This window comes from Lonchura striata, chromosome 9, assembly GCF_050655825.1.
Source record: "Lonchura striata isolate lonStrDom1 chromosome 9, ASM5065582v1, whole genome shotgun sequence".
In the NCBI taxonomy this organism is placed as follows: domain Eukaryota; kingdom Metazoa; phylum Chordata; class Aves; order Passeriformes; family Estrildidae; genus Lonchura; species Lonchura striata.
This window is the reverse complement of record NC_140711.1, coordinates 6,428,997-6,448,161: the sequence shown is the minus strand read 5'-3', so window position 1 is coordinate 6,448,161 and position 19,165 is coordinate 6,428,997. Positions and strand designations below refer to the sequence as shown.

The window sequence follows — 19,165 nt, the reverse complement described above, 5'->3', positions numbered from 1 at the left end:
GGGACAGGGGACATTCCCCAAAATAAGGGTGGGAGGTGGCTAGAAATGCACTGGGTGGAGCTCACCTACCTACAGATTTGCCATCCATAACAGGGACAGCAACAGGTTCACTGTCCAAAAAAAACAACAACAACAACAACAACAACAAAAACACACAAAAATAAAAAAAAAAATAAACCAAGCCAGGCTGTGCTCAATCTGCTGTCCTCAGAGAGCTTTGCCAGGAGCCAGGGGGAAAAGGGGAGCTGGAGCTGAGGGCTGGTTGGTCCTGCAGAAATATTTTGGGGAAAAATACAGTGAAACCCAACCGTGTTGCTGGGTCATCTGTATCCTGCTGATCTGTGATGGGGAGGAGGGATGGAAGTAGGTGAAGATGCATCACTGTTTGCAGGGAAAGGCTGGACTGGGGCAGGGCTCTAAGGGAGGGGGTGACAGCAGGGAGAGGAGGAAGAAGGGGAAGGCAATTCTTCAGTTCATCTTTGTGCTGAGGGAAGTCCAGGGGACTGGACTGGGCAGCTCCTTCCCATTCCCCACCGGCAGCAGCTTTCCCAGGAGGTGGCAGCCCTGTGGCTTGAGGAGCATCCCTTCCCCTGGCTCCCTGCTCCATAATAACCTCATGCATCAACGGGAAGAGATTGCAGAGCATGGCTGGGAGGGCTCTGCTCCCACCTCCAGCCTCATTGTCCCAAAGCCCCTCGGCTCTGTGTGCAAACAGGCTGCATGGCCCCGCGGTTACCAGGGGGAGAGTGCCCAGCCATCAGTTATTCCTGCCCGGGAGGCTGTGCCTGGGACATGCCTCTCCTCTGGCAGCACCGGGCAAAATGGGGCATTTCTGGGGGCTGAGGGCCCCCTCTACTCCCTGCACATCTCAGGTGTCCTGCCCTTCAGCAGCCACCTCCCAGAGGCACTCACTGCCTCTATCCCACACCCAGGCTGCTCTCCCGCTTCCAGCTCCTGGCTCCGTGCAATGCCCAGCCCCAGTTTAAGCAGCTGAATCCCTTGTCTCACACCTCCAGGGGACATCATGAGACACTGACAACATGACAATGCTGGGCTGCCAGTGTCCCCAGCATTCCCCATGGAGATTATGGCTGTCCCCCTCCAACTCCATCTGAGATCTCAATTTTTTCCCAGTCCTGTCACCCCATGCATCATGAGAAGCACAAACATCCAGCACCAGGACAGCAGCTGCCTGCTCAGGCTGTCCAGGAGGACACATGGCACTGAACAGAAACCTCATCCCTTCTCCCAAGCCACCAGGGAGCACCAACAGAACAGACAGGGATTCCACAGAGACATGACAGACCCAGCCACCCACAGCCACCACCGAAAACTGGCAGCCAGGGATGTGTGGTCCCACTGCTCCACCGGGATGGCCAAAGGCTGGAGCACAACCTCCAGCTTTGGGATGACATTTTCCTAAAGGACCAGAGGGGCAGGGGATGGAGAAGGGGGGTACAATGAGGCAGAGAAGACTGTGCTCCACCCCTTCTCCCACGAGGCAGGACATGTCACACCCAAACCTCGAGAATAAGCAGGACAAGGCGGAGCTGAGCGACTCAGTTGCTTTATTGGGGGGTTGTGCAGCCCGCTCGCGGGGCGGCCTCACTCGGAGATGCTGCGGAAGGACTGGACGGCGGGGCTGGCCGCGCCCCACTCCACGGGCTTGCGGTACTCCCCCTTGGGCAGCACGTACTGCCGGCCCCGGTAGTTGGGATGCTCGTAGAACACCCAGACGCCCTCCAGCACCCTGCAGGCGTGCACCTCACGCATGTGCCACTCCTCCATGATGGAGGGGCAGTCTTCGGTGGCTTCGAACATCTGCCCGCCAAAGTCTCCCTTCTCAAACACCTGGATGTGGCCTCGGCCTCCGCTTGGCTGGGGAAAAAAAAAAAGAAAAAAAAGAGGTGAGGTGTCGCTGTCGAGGCAGGATGGGAATGAGAAGACCCAGATCAGAAGGCTGCTGAGAGTAAAACTCCCATTTATTCTAAATACACTGCTCTTTTATACAGAGCTTCGTGAGGACCAACTCCATTGGTTCTGAAGTGAAAACAACCCACACCATTGGTGCAAAGTGCTTGACGCACAGTGATAGAACTTAACTACAAACAATGTGAAAACCAAGAGAGATAAAGAATTATTTACATTCCTCTCCAGCTCTTTCCCAGGCGTCTGCCTGACTAGGAATTCTCAGTTTCTTTCTTTGACTGAATCTGAGTCCCACAGTGAGGGAGAGAGAAAATCATAGCGTCATGGGAAGATTTGGGTTGGAAGGGATTTAAAGACGATCCAATTCTACCGCCCTGCTGATGGAGGGCACACCTCCCACAATCCCAGGTTGCTCCAACCTGGCCTTGGACACTTGCAGGGATGGGGCAGCCACAGCTTCTCTGGGTGACTTCACTGGCAGCCAGAGCATCAGATGGAGGCGCTGACACGTCCCAGCTCTGACAGAGGGGCAGAGTTTGGTCACAGCCCAACTCAAATCAGGTACCAACCACTCCAGCACACCAGCACAGGGTTGAAATCTCACGTCAGGCTCCAAAAGCACAGGGAGAAGCAGCTGAGGTAAATTTTAAGAGAGCGTCACATGCAGAACAGGGATAAGTTTGAGTCAGCAGTGCCGGTCTCACTATCCCAGGCTGCTTGAGCCCCTCAGTGCTTCACGTGAGCATCAGGGAGCCAGACCCCCCTCCAATCCCCTCTCCTCCGGGCAGAGAGGAGTTTAATGAGCTGCTGACCCCGGCGGGGCTGTGTTGCTGCGGAGGCAGCGCTGGTTCCCACCGGGCTTGGAAGCGCTCCTTGCCCAAAGGCAGCATGGCAGCGTCTGATCTGCAGCTGCCTGGACACCTCTTCCCCTGCCTCCCCAGCCAGCCCCTTCCTTGCCAGCCCCAGCCGAGCTCTGAGGGGTCTCGGGGTCTCCCCAAGGCAGGAGGGAAAGCCAGGACCAGGTGGATATGCAGGATAAGGATCCCACAGTTCATCCTGGTGGAGGAAGCTGTGCTGCTCTTACATCCCTCACGTGTTTTGGCTCCATGTCTTGAGCCAGATCATTGCTCTGAATGGGTTGGAAACTCTCCTTGCCCCATGGAAAGGGATTTAGACCCAGCTCAAAGCCAGAACAGGCTCAGAGGGGCGTTAGACTCTCATGCAGAAAAGCAAAACCCGTTCTCAGTTGTGAGACCTGCTCCGTGCAGTGGGAATTCATGGCCGTGCTCCAAGTCGGGAACCTGTGGATCACCAGTGTCTGCCCCACTGCTGGAAAACCTCAGCAGCAGCAGCACCAATCCACACTTCATCCACAATCCCAGTTTTAAAGGACACTCCTCCCCATAGGCTTCCCAAAAGGATCATTCCCTCTGTTCCTTTCTCCCCATCATCAGTGAGGAGGGGATGAGCACACCTCCTTTGCTCTCCTGACACCAGGAGGCACCAGGCTGCTCCAAGCATGGCCAAGGAGGGCTCCAGGCATCCTTCCTGTTCCTGGGCACTCCAGGGCTGCTACTGGCCTTGGTCTCTCCATGCCCAGAGGGGTTTGGTGACACGGATTCAGTTCCCTGTATCAGAAGGGAGTCCTGGCTTGCTAGAGAGGAAACTTCCCCTCATTCTAAACGCTCCTGCAAAACCACTGTCACAGGCCTTGAGCCTGTTGGATCCATTGGTTTCACATCAGGGAAAAGGCAAGAGGCAAACTTTGGAGCAGCCTGCCTGGCCACTGAAATCCCTAAAGGAGCATGATAATGAAATTATACTGCTGTCCCTATGGAGCTCACCCACACTCAAAGGCATCTGCCTTTTCCCACTGCAATCCAGAGTGGGAGACATTCACCTTCTCCCCACACCAAACACCTTGCTACTCCCAGAGCAGGACCGTGGGAGCAAACCCTCTGCAGCCACCCTCTTTGTGGCTCCCCAGGGTGATGGGCACCACGTTCCCCCAGGTGAAACCTGCCACAATGGCAGTAGAGGACAGCAGCCCCTGGGAAGAGGTGACACCTACGATCTGGATGTACTTGCAGGAGCCCAGGCGGTCGTTGAGGCCCATCCAGTGGTGGTAGTCGGGGTACTCCCCGTGGCTCAGCACGTACATGTTCCCAGCATAGTTGGGTCTCTCGTAGGCCACCCAGGTGCCCCCATCCACACGGATGGAGTTGCAGCGGCTCAGGTAGCTGTGGAAATCGGGGCAGTCGCTGTCGCACTCGTAGTAACGGCCCAGGAAGTTCTTGTCTTCATAGAAGGTGACCTGAAACGAACAGAGGGGGGAGAGTGGGGAGGTTCCTCATCCAGCACAGGCCTCCATATTCCAGCTACATCACAGCAGGAAATACCTGAAAGCAGATCCCTCAAGATGTCAGAAATCATCAAGCCCAGCCATGGAACGTGAATTAGTCAGTCAGACTAATTCACCTGTCTGGCCCCAATGCCTCCAGCTGCCACCAGTGTTCTGCCCTTCCCAGACCTTTGTTCTGTCCCAGTCCAACACAACACTCCCATGGAGAAGTCCCTGTCCTTTTTCCACCAAAACACTATCAAAGCAATTCCCTCCCACCTCCTCCAGATCAGGAGTTACTGAACTACGGCTGTGAGAAGTCAATGGAAAGTACAAGGCAGGTTTCTGGGGACATGGGTGGGCTTGGCAGCACCGGGTTAGTAGTTGGACTTGATGCCTTCAGAGGGCTTTTCCAGCCTTAACAATTCCATTCTTTCCTTTATACTGACTTACCAAGTGTTTGCAGCAAGATCTTTACTGATAAGGGGGTGGAGAAGTCTCTTTCCTCCCAGGTCATGTCTTCCAGCCCATCCTCGTTCCCACTTGAACAACCCAAAACTTCCTTTCTCAAAACTCACTGCCCAAAGCTGGACATCACACAAGCTTTGCCCATGCCAGGAGAACCTAAGGGAGCATTCCATGTGCATGGTGTGGAGCAGTTTTATGGATATCCAATGATTTTATTTGCAGTTCACTTGTTCTGCTTTGGTTGCTGCAAGTCGACAAAACCTCTGACAAATTCACAATCCATCTCCACATTTCTGTCCCAAGAGCTGCTCTATAGCCAGGCTGCTGACCCCAAAGCACTTTATCCTTGATCACAACCTGGCTTGAGATGACCTTGGGAGCTGATGAGTAAATCCCATTCCTCCCACCTGAGGTATCACCCACCTGGCCAGCCCTGGAGAGGAGACCCAGTTTTCCTCACAAATCCTTTCATGAAAATATTGCCAAGCCCTAAATCAGACCAGTCCTTTCTCCAGCCCCATTTTTAGATTCTCCCAGGTGACAATTATCCAATAAACATTGCTCTTCTCCAAGAGGATTCCCAAACCATCACATCTATCTTGACTGCATCCCTTTATTGCTCATGACACCAGATGGTCTAGAAAGAATCTTTATGGCCACACCCAACATGCAGTGGTCCACAATCCATTTTCCCCATTTTTTTTCCCATAGTTTGAGTATTAAGACACACGCCCACCTCCTGTACTTCACCTACAGTGCTTTGGCTACTAGTATAGATGTGACCTCCCTGCTCTTAAAAAATAATTCATTGCCAGTGTTTCAACCCAAATCCAGGGCAAATCTCTCACTTTTTATTTTTAATCATTTGTTTTGTGCTGAAAATTAAATTAGTCAGGGTTTTCCTGGAGCTGGTTGGTCAGCGTGTCCCACCAGCCTGACCAAGAGATCTGGGGAGTCAGACTGATCTGCCAGAGGATTCATGCTCTTGATTTTGTGGCTTGTTACGGGACATTTATTAGGATAATGCAATTTTCCTCTTAATTTCAAGGACTGATTTGCTATCACAATCCATTTGGTGCATACAAAACAACCTGTCCCCTAACATCCTGAGCAAATTCTTCCCACCTTCAGTGGGGAGCTGGGAATCACTCTGACCTTTCCAGCAGTGAATAAAGGCTGTGAAAGGAGAGCACTGAAATGACCAGTTCCTGTTTTCTCTTACTTGAGCAGTTAACCACACTGGCCAGGTCTTCCTGGCCACAACCCGCTGCCTTTTCCAGAGCCTGCTTCTGCATCATTGTCCCTAAAGGTATCACCCAAAAATCTGCCAGCCTGACCCAAAGGCAACACCGAAAGATCTGCTCACTGCATTTGGCAGTCACGCATCACCAGTCATCCTCTTCTTGAAGTCAGTGGTCAAGGAAGCCACAACATCCCTGGAAAACCCTCTGCAGGGATTCATTTATTCCCAGTTCAGCATTATCCTCTGCTGAGATGGCTGATCCCTCTCTCCAGCATCTGTCCCCAAGCTCTGATCCTGTCCCACTCCTGTCCAAATGATGAACTCTGCCCACTGTGGATCTGCTTTCTGGGCAGAGGGAACCTGGAAGAGCTCAAGGCCAGGTTGGATGGGGCTTGCAGCAGCCTGAGATAGTGGAAAGTGTCCCTGCCCATGGAAGGGGGTGGAACTGGATGGGCTTTAAGGTCCTCTCCAATCCAAACTATTCTGGGATTCAGTGATGTTCCTTCCCCACCCAGCGTAACACAACCAAACTGGAGCTTGGCAAAGCTTCCTGATGTTTCCAGGGGAAGAATTTTCCCTGTGCTTGTAAAACCACAAAGCCAAAGAAATCCAAAGGCATGTTAAGGATATAGCTGTTCCTACAGAACTGTGTCTAACCAATGTGCTGCTCCCTGGTTTAATTTAAGGGATCCTTCTCTGTTCTCCAGCACAGTCCTTCTGACACACCCTCAGCTCATTTCAGACCTTTGCTTCCCAGCTTTCCTGCAAGAATTCAGGCACCAACAGAGTAGGTTGATGTTTTTTCCCTTAGCATAATTACAGGCCAATTACAGATTCCAATTCCAGGTTTGCAGCTTTGTTTCTGTCCCCTCTCACTCGCAGGGGAATCGCCTTCCTTCAGCCAAACCCTCCAGGAGCTCTGCTCCCAGCACTCCCCTGTTAACCTCTCCATGTCCAACCTTGTCTTGGGGGTTACCAGGCACATACCACACTTGCCAGAGCAGATCTTGCTTGCAGGAATGTAAAACACTTGCTTTGGTCACCTCACTGAGTTATCACATACTTCTTTTCAACAGTAGCTTAGCTAGAAGGAAATTCATAAAAAATATCCAGTAGTGCCTCCTCTGTCAGCAGTGATCCCTCTCCAGGGCAGATCACTCACCGGGGTTGTGAGAAATGGTGTTTAATTCCCCATTTTGCCCTTTTCTTATCCCTGGAATGTGCTAAACAAGAGCACAGCATACAGAAATAGGAGATAACTCCCTCTGGGCATCTTGCTGCCCACCAGCAGCACATAGTCCATTAATTCCCCATGGCATACTTCGAGGGGACATGGCATTTGGCAGGGGAAAGGCAGAATGTACTCAAGGATTTCCAAGCTGACAGGAGACTCAAGGATGGAGCAGTTGCAGTTCCCCAGCACCTTTTTTAGGCTCAGGTACAGAAAGTTTGCACCCCGGGATTTGTGAGCCACCAGCACACCAAGCCCTGAGAACCACAGAGCTGAAGGACATGGGAAATCCAAGACCAGATCTCCCATGGCATTGCCCAGTGCCTCCAATCCCACTCTGCTCCCAAAGGCCCATGGATCTCACAGCCTCCACAGGCTAAAAGGAATTCAGCCCAAAAGCTAAACTCAGATGAAGCTCTTCCCACAGCTTCCTGTGTTTGACATTCCATAGGGGACACTGGACAAAATCCTTGGCCCTCTTTCCTTTCCCAGCTGTTTCTCCCTGCCCAGTACAAGTTCTGTGGTATCAGCCAGCTCAGCTCTGCTAAACCCGAGCCTGAGGAGCTGGATCCCCACCTGAGATGTTGCTGCAGCTGAAGCTGAGCTTCCCAACCTACCTCCTTCTCTGATTCCAGTTCATCCCTGCCATTTGCACCAGAATCCAAGGCTGGTGTGCATCCCTCAGGGAGCACTGTTCCCTTCAGTGCCATGGCCACTGCCCAGGAGCCCTTCTGGCACAGCACACTCTGCTCCACCATGGAAAAGGGATGGGGCAGCTCCGCTGGTGCTGGCAGTCAGGCTCTCCCCAAGGCTCCAAGGGACCCTTCCATGAGACTCTGCTCCACAAGCACAATGATTCCCAGCTGGCACAGCCCCTCCACCCCCAATTCACAAGGCATCGGATCCTGCTGGTTTAGAACCACTTCAAAATGCCTCCTCACCAGTCACTGCGCTTGACTCCATCCTCTGGCAGAGCCACACCTAGAGGAACCTGCCAAAATCTGGGAAAATACCTGGAAGGGCTCAGCTCCAGCTTTCCTCCACGTGAGGAGGGATTTCAAGCATCTCCCCCTGCCCACATGTTGACAGAGGTGGAAGCTGTCAGTAGAACAAAACAAAGTTTCTCCACAATTCATCCCTGAGAAATTCTGCACTTTTAGCCAAAATCATGAATACACAGCAAACAAACTTACCTTGGTTCCAGCTCTGGACATTTTCTGTCCCAGCCAAGCTCCCCTGTGCTGGAGGAACGTCAGCAGCTGTTACAAACAGCCAGGATCTGAGGTGCCCTTTTTATAACGGGCTTGTTTTAAACCAGACAGCCGCTTTGTCATGAGAATAGGATCCAAAAATTGAGTCAGTGATTCTGAGGCTATAGCCGATTTCCAGAAAAGCAAACAGGATTATGGAATAAAGGAAGGCTTCGCCATCCTCCCTTTGTTACCATTTGCTGAGTCAGAACACCAAAACTCTGCCAAATGCACTCAAAACACGCATCCCCCTGCCAAGGACAGGCGGTAATTTGGCTGCTCCCTCCCTTCCAAGCTTGTTAAACAAGGAGGAATCCTCGTTGGCTCTTAGAGACCCGCCCCATTTGTAAGGAGGGCACAGGGTATTCATCAGGCAAGGCTCCTGTGCAGTGAAGGATGCAGTTAAGGAACAATAAACAAGTGCTCAGAGCAGACATCAGAGGATTGCAAAGACAAGCTCTGCATTGAAAGCTCTCAATGGAGACATCTGTGCAGCAAAGAGGTCGCAGATTTTCCTGGGACACCCTCAGCTGGAGCCACACTGCCCCAAACACCTCCTGACACAGAGGGAAAGAAGGATTTGAGGCCATCTCCCCACTCCCCAACAAGTGAGTGATTTCACACATCAAACAATGTCCAGATTTCTGGTTGTCTCTGCAAATTCAAGCCCAAATCTCAAATTCAAGCCCAGCTCTCAGCCCAGCACCTGAGGTTGGAGCAGAGGAGTTCTCCCTTCGGCCACGCCGGCCCTCGGAGCGGGGAGGCCGAGGATCAGTGGCTTCCACAGCCACCCCCCTGCCAGTGCATGATGAAAAACCACCTCTGCAGCTATTCAGTGCCCCAGCCCAAAGGCTTAGCGAGACAAAGGGACACGAATTTGGCACAGCAGCGCCCGAAACACGCAGCCCCTCTTTCAAATCTGTCAGGACAAGCACTCTCGCAACAGCAGCTCTGTAAATGCAGGCAGATGGGAGAGCCTGGGGCACACACAATCAGCAGCTGCTCCTCTTCCCATTTTAGGAGCCTTGAATCACCCAGAGCTGTTGCTGTCACCGAGGCCACTTGGATTGATTTAGGTTTTAACTCCTGAAGATCACAGCTCAAGCACAAGCTGGGTTCTATCAGCAGGTTCACAGCACAAAGCTGTGGTCACTTTGCACATCCCTCCTTTAGAAGTTGGTTAAAAACAATCAACTCATCTTACATAAATAGAATAAATATAATAAACTCACCTCACCTGCCTGCCCAGGAGCCAAGGGAGACCTTCAGAGGAATTCTGAGGCTGTGCAGTTGAGAACACTGTGCCTTCCCCTCACTCCCAGCTTGCATAGCTCTTCCCAAGGCACCACCAGCTGCTGCCTCCACTCATCCATGCAATGCCTTTGCCTATTTTCCAAGCTTATTTAAGTACCCAGCTATGAGCACATTCCCCAAAACACATCCCACCAGCACATGAGAATGGTGCTTATTCAAGCTGATAATCTTTATGAAAATTATGTGAGATAGGAATTGGGTTTGTATCAAAACTTTGTGCCAGGGCAGCCTTCAAAACCTTCAGCTGCATGGCTGAGGTTTACAGGAGTTTTACTTTCAGCCTGGCAGGACTTGTATTCGTTTTTTGTCCCACTTTCCCCATAAATTAGCAGTTTCTCTCTCTGACAGGTTCAAATTTCATTAAGATAAAAGATGCTGTGTCCCCCCCTAAGACCAACTGTACAGGTAAAACCCCTTCCCCAGGACATGTGCCAGGTCAATCCAACAAATCTGGTTTATTGACATTTGTCAAAACAATGCAACCAGATACAAAAATTAATCTTCAAAAAGTGCCATCTTCATATTTAAAAAATACCTGTTTGCTTCATCCATAAAAAACTTAAACATTTCTTTTTCACATTTATAAGAACAGCACTACTGGTTTGTACCATGAGGATGCAGGGGATGCCCAGGGCCTGCACCCAGCTTTGTCCCAGGACTGGTGTGCTGGACATCTGCTCACCATGGACACTAACTGCTGTGGCAGCTCTGCAACAAGGCACAGCTTCATCTTCCCCCAGTGCCAGGCACCTCTCAGTCACCAACAGGATGGCTACAGCACATTCCTGGGAATGCAGCAATGCTCAGGAATCCTACAGCAGCCAGGCAGTCCCATCCACACCAGGGCTGGGTGTCAGCAGGTGAAATGGCACAAAGTCTTCATGAGAACTGGGCTGAGTGGATCACTGGCTGTTGCCAGAGCTCTGGAGCAAAATAAAGAGATAATTTTACTTCTAACACCAGAAAAAAAAAAAGATTCAAAGGCTAAATCAAAAATAAACCAATTATCTAATGTTTTGAAACATGCCATGGCAGAAGAGCACAGTAAGGACAGCTCCTAAACCACTCTGCTTGGGAAGAGTGAGAATTATCCAAAGTCTTATTGTAAGAATGACCCAAAGTCTCACTCAACTCTCTTTAGCAAAGATGGGCAGCCATCAATACACAGTGTTTCTTTGAAAAAGCAGCTATTCCAATCAGTTTTGTATCACAACATGTGCAATATGCCCATCTGCCTTACAGATGTTTCCAACAAATCAAACTTGGCACCAAGGCCGTGCTGAGGACACAGATTTCAGCTGTGAATGGGTTTTGACAGGAAAGTAAGAACTAAACCCAAATGCCAGGCTCTTGTGAGAACATTCACTCAGACTCCTGCTTCTCTTCTGCCTTGGCTGTGCACACAAACATGGGACAATTCTTGGAGGAGGAAAAGAAGCAAGAGAAGGAGGCCTTTTACTCACCTGCCTTTCCTTCTGCTGCCCAGGAACGTTGTCCTGCCCAAAATGTTATCCTGCTGCCTGCTTGAAGCCCAGGGCAGGAGGGACCAGGCTGTCCAGCTGCTGTCGGTTCCCCGTCTGAACCAGCCACTCATAGAATTTGTTTTCTACCACAGCCTGGAACTGTTTCCTCTGATCCCTGAAACAGACACAACAGCAGGGAAATGTGGAAAAATAACATTTATTCACAGTATTATACTTCTACCACATTTTCGCCATCCAAACAAGCCTCCAGATGTATCAGGAAGAGCCAGGCTTGGCTCCTGAACCTTGCAGAGACAACCAGAAAAGGTTTTTACCGAGTGAATGTGATGGTAATGACCAGGTTCCCCAAAGGCAGAACCTGGTGGAGTTGGAGAAGTCACACAAAATTCCCTATCCCACCACCACACCCACCCTGCTCCAGGGCTCCTCCACCTTCCCCTCAGGGCACAGCTGAAAAATTGTCTGAAAAGGGAGAAGACTAAGATTAGCAACCGGTGCTTAAGCACTAAGGACACAACATTCTGTTCTGACAGCACCAGAGAGGATGGAGATCAGGGGAAAAATGCTCCTATAAACACACCTCACTTCATTCATGTTGCTCATTATGAACTTTTGAGGTGGTTTTGGCAAGCCTAACAGGGTGGACCACTCAGCCCAGGCTAACTGGCACTGGACAGATGCCCAAAAGCATCTCCAGAGCAGCATCCCAGCCCTCTGGGATCAGCTCACATCTGAAACTTCTTAAGCCAAACGTGACACAGATGTTGAGTAGCTCCTGATGGGCTTTCTCAAGGAGTTTACACAATTAATTTCTCAACACCAATGAAACATGAACATTTTTCAATATTCTGGAGATTTTATGTGGGTTTACTCTGAACCCATTCCTAATTTGATGTGCTGATCCCATTCTGTACTGGGAAAAGCAGGAAACCAGCTCCAGAGGAGACCACAAAGGTGATCAGAGGGATGGAGCACCCCTCCTTTAAGGAAAGGCTGGGAAATTTGGAATTGTTCAGCCTGGAGAAGAGAAACTTCAGGGTGCAATCACTGTGGCCTTCCAGTGCCTGAAGGAGCTACAAGAAACATGGAGAGAGACTCTTTGCAAGAGCCTGAAGTGACAGCACAAAGGGGAATGGCTTCCCACTGCCAGAGAGCAGGGTCAGATGGGATACTGGGAAGGAATTCTTCCCTGTGAGGGTGCTGAGGCCCTTGCACAGGGTGCCCACTGAAGCTGTGGCTGCCCCTGGACCCCTGGAAGTGTCCAAGGCCAAGCTGGACAGGGCTTGGAGCAACGTGGGACAGTGGAAGGTGTCCCTGCCCACTTTAGGGGGTGGAATCTGGTTGGGTTTTTAAGGTCTCTTCCAATTCAGGCCAATCTATTCAGTTTTGTCCCACTCGCCCTCAGACAGGCTCCATGTATCCACGCCCTTCTTTCAAGTTAAGGCTGCTGTCTGTTTGGAACACAAACTAACCCAAATTCCTCCCCAGTGAATACAAAGACAGCCACTTCTTTCTTCCCTTGTGGATTTATCTTCTCCAAGAGCTTTTCCTCTACCTTGATCTGCTACTGACCCTGAAAGACTTTCTGTCTGATACGCTCAGAAAAATGAATAAACAGGATTTTATGCTTTTGCAAGTTGTTCCTCAAGCTGTCTTCTTGGTCCTGTCTTACGGGGGTTTTACTTTCAGCCTGGCAGGATTTACATTCTTTTTTTGCCCCACTTTCCTCAATCAGACAACTTCAACTTCTTGAAAGATGTCTTCTTATTTCTAACACTCTCTTTCACCTCCCTGCTTGAGCACAGCAGCTTTTTTCTTTCTACAAGCCTGATATCCTGTTTGCTCTAAGCTTCCTACTTGTCTCCCTTCTTGTTTCCCTGCCTGCAGCAGACAACAGACATTTTCCACTGTCAGCTGCCCAGTTTCTTTTCAACAAGCTTCTAAACTTGCCAGAGTTTCCCCCCTTTTATGGAATAAGCAGCGAGCTCCTGCCTCCTGTGACTGCAGCAGATGATGGCAAATCTAAGCACATCATCCCTATTTCCTCACATTTCTTTCACAGGAAGGTTATGACAGGCCCAACTCCTTCCCAAAACTGTGGAGGGAAGCAGCAGCCAGGAGAACAAGACACTTGAAATGGGGTTTTATCCCCATTCTGTGCTTGCCAAGGAAGCTGGGCAGAGGACTCCACGTGATTTGCTCCAGAGGAATTTAAAAGCTACTGCCCAAAGGTGATCTGCTGCAATGCACATTCACAGCTCACCTCAACAAGGGCTGGGACAGCTTCAATCCCAAGGTGAAGGCTGGGCTAAGAGGGACCCCAGGCAGCTCAGGGTGCACACCCAGACCTGGCCCAATCCACTGCCAGGGTGGATCCCTCTCCTCAGCAGCATCTGGGAGTGCTTCTCCTGGAGTCTCATAAGCTGGGAAAATACAGCCATGAGAAAGCACCTCCTTAAGAACAGCATGGGCGAGGGAAGGGACTGTCCCCCTTCACTCCACTTGGTGAGGCCCCACCTGCAGAGCTGCCTTCAGTTCTGGGATACCCAGCACAAGAAGGATGTGCCACTGCTGGAATCCAGAGGAGGCCACGGAGGTGCTCCAGGGGCTGGAAAAGCTTTGCTCTGAAGCCAGGCTGGGAGAGCAGGAGGTGTTCACCTGGAGAAGAGAAGGCTCCAGGGAGAGCTCAGAGCCACTGCCCGTGCCTAAAGGGGCTCCAGGAGAGCTGGAGAGGGACTTTGGATAATGGATGGAGGGACAGGACACAGGGAATGGCTCACTCTGTCAGAGGGCAGATTTAGATCAGAAATTGGGAAGAAATTCTTCCCTGTGAGAGAAGCTGTGGCTGCCCCATCCCTGAACTGTTCAAGGCGAGGTTGGACAGGGCTTGGAACAACCTGGGATAGTGGAAGGTGGTCCACAGCAGGGGGTGGAACAGGATGAGCTTTAAGGTCCCTTCCAACCCAAAGCATTTTGGGATTCCACAACTCTGAGCTATGCCTGTGAGCATGAGTCTTCCCACCTTACCAAGCAGAATCCCAGGATTGTTTATTATTAATGCTCTAGGACTGGCCTGCAAGACGTGGCTCACACAATCCAAGCCGTCCTTCAAGGATTTCTGTGGAACCCCAACAAACAATTCTCTGTCCACTGGGCCAAGCTCTGCCCTTTCTGGGGGCACTCACCTGGTCAGCCCTGCCTCCCTCACCATGCGCTGCCACGCCTGGACCTCCTGCTCCCGCTGGCTCAGCACCTCCTGGTACTCCTGGGGAAGCCCCCCTGGGGTCTCTGTGGTGTCTCCTTCCATCTCAAAGGGAATCACAAAGGTGTAGAAGTCTGAGGGGGGCAGGAGCCGGAAGACGTTCGTGTCACCGCTGTCCCTGCACACCAGCATGGGGCTGTCCCAGTAGTTTGGCAGAGTGGCCAAGCCCACCTGAGCCATGTGGTCCTCCAGCATGGGGTAATGGGTGTGGAAAGGGGCAAAGCTGACTGCCTGGTTCCCCGAGAGGATGAGGGGCTGCGTGGGTGTGAGAATGTGGAAAGTGCAGCCCGTGGTGGACGAAAGGGACAAGCGATGGCAAACCACGATGACCTTGACGTTGTCACAGCTCTGGACGTGGACTGACGTCCCCACGGGGCCCAGGACAAAGGTGCTATTCCGGCACTTCTCGACGGTCACCGATCTGCCAGGGAAATGCAGGACCCTTAGGGCTGGAAGGAACCTCCATCCAGCCCAAGGCAGGCTCACCTGCAGCACGTGACACAGGAACACATCCAGGAGTGTTTGGAATGTCTCCAGAGAGGGAGACTCCACATCCTTCCTGGGCAGCTGCTCTGCCACCCTCAGTGGAAGGAAGTTCTTCCTCATGTTGAGGTGAAACTTATTGTGGTTTAGTTTATGGCCATTTCTCCTGATCCTGTCACTGGCACCTCTGAGCAAAGCCTGGCACCACCTTCTGGCACCCCCTGGAGATCTCTGTATGGACAGATGGGATCCCCTCTTGGTCTGGTCTTCTCCAAACTAACCAGATCCAGCCCCCTCAGCCTCTCCTTGTCAGGGAGATGCTCCAGTCCCTTCATCATCTCTGTCCCATCCACTGGACACTCTCAGGAGCTCCTTGCCCCTCCTGAGGAGCCCAGACCTGAACACAGCACCCCAGCTGTGCCTCACAGGGCTGAGCAGAGGGGCAGGATCACTCCCTGACCAACTGGCAAAGCTCCTCCCAATGCCCCCCAGCATCCCATTGGCCTCCTGGCCCCCAGGACACACTGATGGTCAGCCAGGAGCCCAGCTGTGTCCCAGGAGAACCCAACTCACCGCAGAGGGGACAGGAGGTAAATGAAGGACTCGTTGCAGCGATGGATTCTGACGTGAGCCCCCACCAGAGTGTCCGAGCTCTTGGCCAGGGTCTGCCTGTACACCTGGCTCATGATCACCATGGGGGACACCTCTGGCACCACACGGGCACTGCAGGCAATCTTGGCTCTCCTGGTTGTTCCTTCCACTGCAAAACAAAGCCCACAAATGTTCTGGGTCCAGCAATCCCTCAGGAAAATAATCAGCCTCAAAGTTCAAGGATGGTACTTCCCACACCAGTCACACCATCCCTGATGCCTCCTGGGCAGGTGAGCAGCACAAGGCACCAGAAAGTTCAGAAACTGAGAGACACTGAAGGATCAAAACCACTTCAAGATTACTTAGGAGCAGTCAAAGCCTCCCACAAGCTCCAGCCAACCCAAGCAAAGAACCTCCAGTTCCACAAGCCTGCTGCTGAGCATAAGACTCAGCTCAGCAGGAAGATCCTGAGGGTGAGTTTTAAGCAGGAATTATTTGTTTTAAAAAGGGAAATGCTCCCTCTAGGACAATCCTTAAGCCCTTCCCCATCCTCCCTAGCCCACTGCCCTTCCTGGCACCCTGCAGTCAGGGAAACAAAACATTGAATTAAACTCCTTATCCTAAGGGGGAAAGTGCCTTGGCTCCACTGCCACGTCCCTGAAGGAGAGGGGCTGGATTGGACACAAGGAAGCCTAGACCAGATCGCACCCCACTGCCAGATCCCCAGTCAGCAACAAGAGCTGAGTTCCCATTTCTGGGTTTTTTTTCTTAAAACTTTATTTATACTGTTTATCTAGATTTATTTTCCTGTATTTCTAAATTTATTTATGTAATTCTAATTTATTCTACTTTTATTTTAATTTATCTATGCTTTTGTATTTCTGTACATTTCTGCATTTCTGAATACTTCTGCTTCTACTTTTCCATACTCCTACTTGCCACATTTCTGTATGTTTCTATGTATTTCTATATATTTCTATTTTGCTCACATATTCCCATTCCCCCCCACATTTCCATTTCCCCCCACATCCCAATGTCTCCCCATATGTTGTTTTGATTTTTAAAAGTGGCAAGTTTGCTTTTATAGTTCTTTTGAAAGTTTTAAAGTTCTCAAAAAAAAATCTTAATCCTTCTGATGATGTTTAAATATTTGAGAGTCACAGTTCCCACACAATTTAATGTAGAAATAGAATAGTTTCTCTGTGGGTGGAGAGAAATGATTGATTGGTCTTTGAACCAGCGTGTTTGGAGAGGTGGTAATTCCATCTTCCAATCCACGGTCACTTTTGGAATTCTATAAATACCAGATGTTGGAATAAAACTGGGTCTTTTCTCTTTTGAACTTACTAATCTTCTGTGTACTCATTTCGTGTCCAGTAACAACACCCATGTGTTTCTGCCTTTCTAAGAACAACTTCCCAGCCATTTTGCCCACCTTGCTGTGCCCAGGCGAGCTTCCTCCCAGCCTTGAGGCAGACAGTCATTCCCAAGGGATTGGCAGTGAGGGAGGAGCGCAGCCAGCTCTCCAGCTTGGGCAGGGAGAAGGTTCTGGAGCCCTTGGAGAAGCCGTTGTGGCCGTGGCAGGGCTGCCTGAGGGCCAGCTCGTGCAGGGGCTGCACGGTGCCCGAGCTGCTGACGGTGCCCTCAAGCAGGAAGCTGAGGGCACACACGGCTTCAAAGGACACCAGGCTGCTGCAGCTGGAATGGGAAGAGGCTGAGAGCTGCTCTGGCTCCAGCAGCAGCTCCAAGATATCCAAGAGGTGGCTCTGCACAAAGGCAAGGTGCTCCTGGTCGTTCCAGTTCTGGAGGGGCAGGAAAACACACGAGGGGGTCAGTTGTCTGAAAGCCAGTCAGGCACAGTGCTCATTCCTGCTGCTCTGCTCTCCCAAAGCTGGAAAGACACCTCCCCCCAAAAACTCGAAATAAAACATTTCATTCCAACTCAAAAAACAAGTATTTCCTTTCAGAAAGCAGCACCAGGCTCTTCTACAGTCCTACACAAACCCAGGAACTGCTGCTGGCGTTCAAAGGGAGCAAACAAATCAATAAGTGACACTCAAGGTCTTGGAGCTGCTCCACTGGAAAATCCCTGTGGCCAGGAGTCAGTGCCAGGATGAAAAGCTGAGGGTGATTTCTCCAATAAACCAAACCCTCTGAAAGAATCCTTATTTCAAATTCTAAAGGGCTCCAGCCCCCAAAAAGCAGGAGACTGCAATTCTGGCAGAGCTAAAGCTGAGTTTTGCTGAAGGAACACACGGCTGTGGTTACACTTTGTCCTCACCATTTTTGTCCTATGATTCAGGATAAAGTTATCCAGCTCCAATTTGTAATCACTCCAGCTTACCCTAAGCTACATTTCACCAGCTCATCCTGCTCACAGCAGCACATCTGTGCCAGAATTCCAGAGGCTGGCATGGCCTCACATAGACTTGCAAATTGTAATCCATTCTCCCACAGCCCACGGGACACATCCAGCTCACTCCTTCCTAAATACCTGGCACTATTTTTAAAGGAAACAGCGTTTCCACGTGGTTCTCTACAGCTGAACAACCAAGTCCCCTCTCAGGAACAGAATGTGATGCCAGGGAACCTCCTGGGATCCAAAACTCCCATCTGAATCACGGGAAAGGCACTGTGAGCATGAGGAGAGCTTCCTGCTTGACTAATACAGCAAAAAGGCTGCTGCTTCTCAAAAGGAGATTTGCCAAGATTCTCAAGAAATATTCAGTCAGCTTTGGGCTCCAGGACAGTCTCATGAAAACTTTAAAGAATCTTTTTATAAACTGTAGACATCACAACATCGTTTACTGTGGAGCAGGAGTTGTGCAGCTGGACCTTTGCCCACAGGTGAAACCCTCCCAGGAACAAACCAGCCCCTTACCAACCCCCCTCAGGGCAGTTCCCCAGAGCGAAGAGGCTCCTGCACACGGAGAATGCCAGAGGCACGAGTACCTTATTCCCGCCGGCCGATTTCCCTGTCAGGCTGGAAGACTTGGTCCTGGGGCTGGGCCACTCGTCCCCGAGCAGAGAGCGCCGCAGGGAAACCTTGTGCAGCTGCTGCACGTAGAGGAAGAGCAGGAACTGCAGCGTGTCCACGGAGAGCTGCAGAGCACGGGAGAGACAGAGGAGAGTCAGGCTGGGCCGGGCTCCCCTCTAGGCGGGCTCGGGGCTCCCCCTCCTCGGGCCGGGCCCGAGCTCTTGCCTTGCTCCGCTCCCGCTCCAGCTCCTCGGCGCTGGCGCAGGCCGCCTCAGCCTCGGCCCAGCGCAGGCGGAGCGGCGGGGCGGGCCCGAGGAGGCCGCGGAAGAGCTCGAAGTAGAGCCAGGCGATGTCGCGGCTCAGCTGCAGCTTCCCGCAGGCGATGTGTCGCCAGCAGGGCCAGCGCAGCCGCGGGAAGCAGCCCTGGTCGGCCCGCGCGCGGGCGTAGGCGGCCACCTTGCGCAGGTAGTGCGGGGTGAGGCGGGCGGGCGGCGGGGCCGGGAGCGCTCCCACCAGGAACGGCTCGGTGCGCACCCACAGCCGCACCGCCGCCGCCATCGCCCCGCCGCCGCTTCCGGCTTCCGCCGCGGAC

The 19,165-nt window shown here is 51.7% G+C and overlaps 2 protein-coding genes across 4 annotated transcripts; both read right to left on the bottom strand.

The window, feature by feature from the left end:
• Positions 1-1,549: 1,549 nt before the first annotated feature.
• Positions 1,550-10,597, bottom strand: CRYGS (crystallin gamma S). 2 transcript variants are annotated; one of them, XM_085587621.1, is made up of 3 exons: positions 10,459-10,597; positions 4,001-4,243; positions 1,550-1,878 (listed from the first exon to the last, which is right to left on the bottom strand). In XM_085587621.1, the coding sequence occupies exons 1-3, from the start codon at positions 10,504-10,506 to the stop codon at positions 1,606-1,608; spliced, it is 564 nt and encodes a 187-aa protein (XP_085443747.1). In that variant the 5' UTR covers positions 10,507-10,597; the 3' UTR covers positions 1,550-1,605. The 2 variants fall into 2 exon arrangements, with proteins under 2 accessions (XP_085443747.1, XP_085443748.1); XM_085587622.1 differs by lacking the exon at positions 10,459-10,597 and adding an exon at positions 8,406-8,767.
• Positions 10,217-19,146, bottom strand: TBCCD1 (TBCC domain containing 1). Of its 2 annotated transcripts, none has more exons than XR_014957292.1 (7): positions 18,799-19,146; positions 18,549-18,698; positions 17,032-17,398; positions 15,579-15,765; positions 13,524-14,943; positions 11,240-11,414; positions 10,217-10,699 (listed from the first exon to the last, which is right to left on the bottom strand). XR_014957292.1 is itself a non-coding variant. In XM_085587618.1 (7 exons), the coding sequence occupies exons 1-6, from the start codon at positions 19,129-19,131 to the stop codon at positions 11,285-11,287; spliced, it is 1,665 nt and encodes a 554-aa protein (XP_085443744.1). In that variant the 5' UTR covers positions 19,132-19,146; the 3' UTR covers positions 10,217-10,699; positions 11,240-11,284. The 2 variants fall into 2 exon arrangements, 1 of the variants encoding a protein (XP_085443744.1); XM_085587618.1 differs by having other exon boundaries at positions 14,446-14,943.
• Between the last annotated feature and the right edge of the window lie 19 nt (positions 19,147-19,165).